This window comes from Epinephelus moara, chromosome 23 (genome assembly GCF_006386435.1).
Source record: "Epinephelus moara isolate mb chromosome 23, YSFRI_EMoa_1.0, whole genome shotgun sequence".
In the NCBI taxonomy this organism is placed as follows: Eukaryota; Metazoa; Chordata; class Actinopteri; order Perciformes; family Serranidae; genus Epinephelus; species Epinephelus moara.
This window is the reverse complement of record NC_065528.1, coordinates 20,904,643-20,913,130: the sequence shown is the minus strand read 5'-3', so window position 1 is coordinate 20,913,130 and position 8,488 is coordinate 20,904,643. Positions and strand designations below refer to the sequence as shown.

Sequence of the window (8,488 nt, the reverse complement as noted above, 5' to 3'; positions counted from 1 at the left end):
TTCAGAGTGCTCTGGCAAAAACACCAGGCACAGAGAGTGCAGATATTTGAGGTGCATCAGAAGAAGAATCAGTGGAAAAAATGCGGCGGTGCATTATATCTGCCAATATATGCCCTGAAATCTGACACACTGGACCTTTAGTTATGTTCTTTGCCTTCTTTTCTTGTGTCTGCAAGATCTATTTAAACATTATTCGGGTGGGTAGCACCTGTTGCGCCCCCCTCCCTTCACTTTTCATCCTTCTTTTTTAATCCCTGGTGAGTTAAGCTGCTTTCCATCCTCTTAACGTGCCGCACATAAACCGACGGCTGCCAGTACAATGAAACATGATAAAGTCAAGTGCCGATATGGAACATCAAAGACTGTAGCTTTATTCATATCCACTTTAATTGTCTCAAGACATCATAACAAAACAATTTGTTGGTAATAAAAAACAACGGGTCTCTACTCATCCTACACTTTGCTTTAAGTGCTTTGAGTCATTGCACAGAAAATGGCCCTGATGTACTCGGGGTTAGACATGCTCATGATCTCCTACAGCTTTCAACTCACTTAGCCTTCAGATAACTATTCCATATTTCTGCCTAGACGACTTCCTCATCCCTGCTCTCGGTTGACCAGCCTCATCATATGCAGGACTCCTCACAGAGTGTCTCACTGTGCTCCGCCGCCTGTGTCGAACATCTTCTTGCGGCCCTCCATGCCTGACATGGCCTCCACGTTCTTACGCCAGTCGCCGACTTCAGTAGTGAGCACCTGGGGTTGAACAGAGATGGAAGATTAAAACACATCATCTCCCAAGGACCAAATGTCCTGCCTCAGGCTGAATGTTTGGGAGCGTCGACACCAGTACCTTGTCCTGTTTGACGTCCTCCTTCTTCACGGACTTGAGGTTGGCTCTGAGGTCCATGGAGCCCTTGTGTTTGGAGCCAAGAAGAGCTCTCATCATCTCATCTGCCGACACCCTCACCTTCCTCAGGGCAGGCTTTTTGAACTTGCCTCCAAGGTCCTGTATCTTCAGTTTCAGCTCATGGATCTAACAAATACGACAGATCTCTTACTTTTCTTAAGGTATAAAGATGCAGAACTGAGGCATTAAATAAGGAGAGTGTTTGGAAGCTTACATCTTTGTTGTGTTTGCCCACTTTGTATTCACAGTCATATCTCTCCTCGTCCACTATATCAATTTTTGAATGAAGCTCTTTGCACATTTTCTGAGAGGAAACAGAGGGTTTTAGATTTATTACTCAAACACGTTCGTACATTTCCTGCTGTAGAAAAAGCTGTTATTTTTTTGTGGTTTATGACCCTTACTTGTAGCTCATTCAGTGATAGTCCAGACATTTGCAAAGGGGGCAACTTTTCTCCTAGGTAGCGGACTTTCTCCTCCTCCCTCTCCTGCCTCTCCTTCTCCAAGTCATCACAGGCTCTTTGGAGGAGAAGCATCTGATTGCACAAAACAGATACCGATCAGAGGATAATCCTTTTAGTCTGGTCATGTTAACATACCCAACAGACTCCAAGATGCCATTAAGTGAATTCTCATTATTATATTGCGACAAAGGTGTTTCGGTTGTTCATAGATACAGTATCACAATATATTGTGTAATATATAGCAGTGATTCCCGGGTAGTGTACATCAAACTATAAAGGTCATTACTACTCACCTTGAGGGAGAGCTTGCGAGACGCCGAAATCTTCGACTTCGGCTGTGGAAAAAAGTATGTCAGTATTATTTCATAACACAATAAAACAAACTAAAAAACCTATATATTTTTTATGGAAGCCCACTTCTGCCACTGTGATCAAAAAACAGATTTTTTTAAATTCATTATAATGAGAAAATTTCTTGAAAAAAATGACTAAATACATTAAAATAATGACCTACTACTTCCAAATAATGAGCGAATATCTCATAATAATGAGTTAGTATCTTATAATAATGAGTTAGTATCTCAAAATAATGACTTAGTATCTCAAAATAATGACTTAGTATCTCATAATAATAAGTTGGTTTCTCCAAATAATGACTTAGTATTTTAAAATAATGACTCAGTATCTCATAATAATGAGTTAGTACCTCATAATAATCAGTTAGTATCTCATAATAATGAGTTAGTATCTCATAATAATGAGTTAGTACCTCATAATAATCAGTTAGTACCTCATAATAATCAAATAGTACCTCATAATAATCAGTTAGTATCTCATAATAATCAGTTAGTATCTTGGGTATCCATAAATATAGACTTTGTATCTCACAACAATGGAAAGTTTTCTCAAAATAATGACTTACTTATCCCAAAATAATAAGTTACCATCTCAGGATAAACACTTTGTATCTCTAAATAATTATATGCTTCTTCAAAATAGTGGTTATTATTTTAAAATACGTAACTTATTTTGAGAAGTTTCTCACTGCAGTGACTTAAAGGATCTTTTTTTAACCCACTGGCAGGATGTCAAACATTTTAATGGTGATTATTCAAACAGTAACTGAAATTGAAGTTTTTGAAGAGATGTTATGTACCAAGAATGGAGAAATTAACAAGAACACCATTCACTATAATATCATTAACTGTAGAATGATATTTCTGAGGGCTTTTTAATGGGCTCACTCTGCAATGTTCCTGCTTATCTCACCAGCAGTTGTGATGCATGACATGATCCATCAGCTGCTCCATATACAGTAAAAATATGTATGGAAAGACCTGCGAGCGTCAAACTCGCCACTGCTTACTGCAGCAGCATGTGGAAAGATAATGCTTTATTATTAGGATGAAGTCAAGGGCAAAGCTCTTAGTGATGCTGATAACAGCTCCTGCCAGATAACCGCTGCCAGATCTTTGCCATGTGCATCAGGACAATGTGTCCCCTCTCCATGTACAGAGGATTAACACTGTGGAATATAGCCGGCTCACCTTATCCCTGAGATTCATGGCTCCGGGTCTGTCGGGCTCCTGAAACCCCAAACAGGGACAAATGAGGGAGATGATGCTGCACGTAATTAGCTTTACATAAAAGGAGTTACTGTTTCATGTGTTTAAGGAGTAAATACAGCAGTCAGTTACACAAATATGAACCATGACAGCAGCATTCAGGGAGAGAGGATTAATACTCTTACCTCACTTCAACTATAATCCCAAAAACAAACACCACATGAAAGAAAGAGAAGTGTGTGTGTGAGAGCAGTTTAGGGGTAATGACTCATCCCAAAGAACCACAATGTAATTTTACCCATCAAGGCGCCACATAGCAAACAGTCCTCAACATCCCTTGACAAGAGGATTAAAGCAAGGACATGACAAGAGCAAATCCTTCCACTATATTCAGCATCATCGCAGCTTTTTTCAGTGTGACAGATTTGTTAAAACACTCTGAATCTGACAAACAGACAGGACTGTGACAGCTGCAGTCACAAGTAAAAGATTTGGCAAATCAAATAGTCTCATTAGGCTGACGTTTTGCAGAGATCTAGTAATTAATTACATGCAATTATACTTGACAAAGAAAGATTTCCTCACTTTAAAACTGGTAAAACATTGTGCTCCTGTCTATTAAAACAGCTACACTGAAAATATTCTAATTTACATAAACCAGAACAAATATTTAATTTAACAAAATACTATTATAAACTCAATAAAATGCGGGGACATTACTGACAGCTTAACAAACTTCAAACACATAATAAAGCAGTGGGTGTTTTACCTGTGAATGGGCGCCTGTAAAGATGCAGAGAGTCAAACAGCGGCTGCTGGAGACAATGGGCAGCTTTTTATGTGAGCCCTGTGGCGCATGGACAGCAGATATAACGTCTGGTCCCAAGAATGCGCTGGCACGGGCCCAAGCATTAAATATCAACCCCCCTGACACTGTGACAACACCAGTGGAGGATAATAATAAATCATGAGCATTACCTTAATGGTATTGTCTCAATATTGCCTCAGTGTTGTGTGAAATAAGCTTTTTGTAGGAAAAAATGTATCAATGCATAATATGGTCACAAATATTGACACATTTCTTTTTCACTTTTAAGTAGAAGTTAGAAATCAGTTTTCCTTTCTTGCCAAGAGTTGGTGAATGTAGCTGGAGTCATAAGCTCTTAGCTTAGCTTAGCATTAAGCCTGAGAGTAGAGGGAAACTGCTAGCCTGGTGTCATAGAAAGGCAACAGAATCTGCCTACCAGCCCATTTTAAAGCCGATTATGAACACAAGTTCAAAAACCAAAGTATGGAAGCCGAGAACAGCCGTGTGGACAATTCTTTTAATGCTGTTATCTGGAGATTTATTTATTTTGCTATCATGAAAATGAGCTTTGTTATTTCGAGATATTGAGATAATCAACCAGTTATCATGAAGGTTGTTTCACTTGGGTCTTTAAGAGGGGGTCCATGACCCATAGCAGGTCCTTAGAGTTACTACAGGGGGGGCCGCCAAATTATTGTTTGATAATTTAACCCTTTAAAACCTGAGCAAATTTGCCTGATTCCTTTCAGGAACACGAGAAAAACACAAGAAATGACCCAAAAATTAGCAAGAAATTAGTTAAAGTTACAGGAAAATTTCTTGAAAAATATTAAACAAAAACTAACAAGGAAATTACCTGGGGAAAGTGCTAAAAATATATGTATAGAGAAAGATTTTTTTTTTCTCAAAAAATATATATTTTTAATAATTATAATTTCATTTTTCTGGGCATTTTTTTCCTAGGGTTTTTTTTTTTTTTTTTCTAATAATTTCCCCCTCTCTCTCCTTTTCTTTCTTTTTTTTCTTGTCACGTTTTGCAATTTTTCTTGCAATTTGCAGGACATTTCTTGGCAAGTTGCTCATTGCCTTTTTTGCACATTTCCGATAGAAATTAATTCTATTTCCTCAGGATTTAAAAGCTGAAATACTTGTGAAAGGCATTTGAATGCAGCGCAAGAAAACTGATGTCTATCCAGGGTTCAAAGTGTTAATTCAAGTTTTAAGTTTGTTTGTTTGTTTAAAAATAATAATAAATATGTCTGCAAATACACATGAACATTTCTGAGGAAAAAAGAACTGGATTGGCTTTACAGTCTTACGGGAAGCAAACACCAGCCTCGCGGTTGAAAGTCCGTAGTTGTTGGACCCATCCACGTCCCCTCCTGCTCGCCCTACTCACACTTTCATCGCCTTAACTTATGTTGTGCCACTGCGTTTCCCGCTGCCAGGCACCATTACACTGTAAGGGCGACCAGCCACGTATCATGCCAATATGAAAGGACGACTTTTTTGTCGGTGTTTGACGCCAGAAATCACTGCCCAAGCACCCAATTTCAACGACTTCAGAGTGAGACCGGATTGTTACGTACTATTGAAACATACCGGCCAGTTAGCTGTATTATTTCTCCAAGTGTACGGACATAGTTGTGAGCCACAGTGGATCCTTTTGTAACTGTTCGAGCAAGAGACTCTGACATCCACCCCAGAAACCAATGACGAAAGTGCAGGGGGTGAAGCCAAAGCACCTGGCCATGCTACTACTGCTGCTGACTTAGCAGCTAGAGGTAAGCACAAACAAGAATAGACCCGAGAATTATCTAAATGCAATTCAGTATTATATAATATATATAGTAGAGGGTCCCTGCTCCGTCTCTCTTCATGCTTAGAGGTCTTTGGCCTGAAGACCCCTGTTATTATGTTAATCAGAGATCAGGCGTACCTTGCAGAGTCAACAGGTGTCTGCAGGCCCTGTAGGGGTGCTGTGGGGGTCACTGCGTACAGGGGGACAGGCTTACAAGTCTAACAGTGAGCCGGATGGCCTAAATGATGCCTTTACCTCTGTCATTATAGGGTTTATTCAAGCAGCTGCTGGCTGACAGAGAGAGGTGGGAGCTGGTCAGCCTCTCATCTTTGGCTGATATAGAACTGCTTTAATGACGTACCTGCAGCAAACAAAAGTACATATTCATGCCTTGGCTTACTGTTCAGTTATTAATCCTCCACAACGGTAATGACAATGATGTCATCCTCATTCCTTCTCTGATAGTTTTTGGGTGTTTAGTCAAATATGTCATCACAGGTTAATTAATTACTGTCCGTGCATGTGCATCTGCACAGCAGCCACGCAGACACTGTTAGCCCGTGTCATTACCACTCTCATTTATCCGAGGGGCGAGTGCAGTGACATTATCAAGGTTAAATAACAGGAATTAGCTCCTGTGACATTTGATCTGTTCTAATCACAGTTATTATGATCAAAATACTGGTTGGTGTGATTATATGGCGTCTCAAAATAACAAGCGCTCGTTCCATTTGTGCCACCTTGGCTCAGAGTTTGTAAGGAGAGGAGCAGGGAGAATAGCAGGTTTGAATAGCTGCTGTGGTGAAGGTATATAATTTATTGTCTCAACAGTCTTATTAAGAAGATGGAAAACAGAGATGGGGAAAAAAAGATGACACGCAGTTTTACAGCTGTTTATCACTGGTATTGTTACTCTGCTGCAGTGCTGATGTTCTGCAAATGTCCAGGCGAGGATTAATAAGCAGATATAAATTTAAATAAATGTCCTCAGGGGGAAGATGTGTGCTCAAGCTTATGTGTCAAAGCTTATCTCTGTGATTCCAACTAACAGTGTTTTATTTGACAATGCCATCATTGCACAGTCTGAATACTTAAAACAAGTTATAATTTAGATTAATCTGTTTATCGGCACGGTGGTGTGGTGGTTAGCACTGTCACCTCACAGCAAGAGGGTTCCTGGTTTGATCCGGGAGTTTGCATGTTCTTTAGTTATTAGTTACTTTGCAGATTCAGATTACTGATACTAAACTAATAAATGATGACATATTATTCTTCTTTCATTTTCCGTAACCACTTATCCTGTTAGGGGTCATGGGGTGCTGGAGCCTATCCCAGCTGACATTGGGTGAGAGGCAGGGTACACCCTGGACAGGTCATCAGACTATCACAGGGCTGACACATAGAGACAGACAACCATTCACACTCACATTCACACCTACGGACAATTTAGAGTCACCAGTTAACCTGCATGTCTTTGGACTGTGGGAGGAAGCTGGAGTACCTGGAGAAAACCCACGCTGACACGGGGAGAACATGCAAACTCCACACAGAAGGGCTCCCCCACCGGGTTTGAGCCAGTAACCCTCTTGCTGTGAGGCGACAGACAACCACTAGACCACTGTACCGCCCCATATTGTTGTTATAATTATCGATCAAATTACCCAGCAGTATACAAAGTAATGAAAACAAACTCCAACTTAACCAGCTGCAACATCTGAAGTGATACACTGACACAAGACAATACAATACAGTGGCTAGTTTAGGCGTGAAATCTGTCAAGACTGACAGGATGACCGCATCTCCCAGCGAGCAGTCACGCTTTTCAAACCTAGAGAGAAACAAACTGGAGGAAAAAGTAGCAAAGCGCCCAGTAATGTGTGTGCACCTTATAACTAATCACTAGCATGCACTTGGGCCCATCGTAACTACCATATGCCACTGATTTCCAAACTATGGATACATTACATTTGTACATTATTATTATGTAGGTTGGCGAATATGTTGAAACATTATGTTTCTTTATGTTTGTGGTTAGGTTTATAACCACTTGGTTATGGTTAGGAAGGATCATATGTTGTCCAGTAGTGTATATGACCTGACATAACCTTATTATCCTGTCATGACTTCTGGACATATTTGGTCATGTGAGGAGAAGCAGTTGCTCTCGGAGCTGGTTGTCTGAATGACAGGAAAACAGCAGCTTAAGTGACAGGAAGTACCTTTTAATGCGTACTGGAAAGCTGAAGGTGTGTCAACTGATACTGCTTGTTTGTCGTCATGATGTACTAATTCTGCATTTCTCGTGAGTAAACCCTCAAATGTCCAGTCCTGTGTTTTGAGTCTCTTTATTCTACAACAGTCCTAAAATACCTGGTTTTGGAGGCACAATTCCAGCTGGACAAGTAGCAATGTCTCTGAAAAAAAACCGACTGCTTTTTATGGCACTCGAACAGTGGTCTGCAGCTTGGCAGGCATCTCACCGAGGCCATCCACCATCCCCTCCACCTCCTGATGACATATCAGCTCATATGTCATTTTAGAAATGTTGATATGATGTATGAAACATCGACATGTAACATATGGTATCTGTGGTTCTGCTGACTTGGCTGTGTAAATGTTATATCTGCTAAACATTTACATGTTGTTAGCTTTGTCATTCTGAGCATGCTGATGTTAGCATTTAGCTCACTGCTAGCATAGCTGCACTCTGTCTTGTTTCTATGTAAAGATAAACCGTGTATTAAATGACATTATTTGCTGATTAAAAGGCCTGTATTCCCTCTGAGACCTCCTCACTCAGTCCTCACTTGACTTTGACTCTTTGTCCTGCTACATGAGTGTTTCTGTGTTTACATCTGCTGTCAACAAAATCTTGGCCTGACGTTATCAAAGATTTCAGAGCATGAGCGCTAATCTTGTCCTAAGCTCTGACGCTTCTTG

The 8,488-nt window shown here is 40.2% G+C and overlaps 1 protein-coding gene across 1 annotated transcript; it reads right to left on the bottom strand.

Moving 5' to 3' along the window:
• Window positions 1-375: 375 nt before the first annotated feature.
• Window positions 376-3,775, bottom strand: LOC126384941 (troponin I, slow skeletal muscle-like). Its single transcript, XM_050036392.1, has 7 exons — window positions 3,709-3,775; window positions 2,922-2,960; window positions 1,668-1,709; window positions 1,315-1,446; window positions 1,125-1,214; window positions 854-1,036; window positions 376-756 (listed from the first exon to the last, which is right to left on the bottom strand). The coding sequence occupies exons 2-7, from the start codon at window positions 2,937-2,939 to the stop codon at window positions 655-657; spliced, it is 567 nt and encodes a 188-aa protein (XP_049892349.1). The 5' UTR covers window positions 2,940-2,960; window positions 3,709-3,775; the 3' UTR covers window positions 376-654.
• Between the last annotated feature and the right edge of the window lie 4,713 nt (window positions 3,776-8,488).

Bases quoted from the DNA above. Each gene is read 5' to 3' on its own strand.
- LOC126384941 (XM_050036392.1), bottom strand. The intron at 1,447-1,667 runs GTGAGTAGTAAT...TTGTGCAATCAG, and splicing joins CTCGCAAGCTCTCCCTCAAG to ATGCTTCTCCTCCAAAGAGC. The intron at 757-853 runs GTACTGGTGTCG...GTTCAACCCCAG, and splicing joins AGGACGTCAAACAGGACAAG to GTGCTCACTACTGAAGTCGG.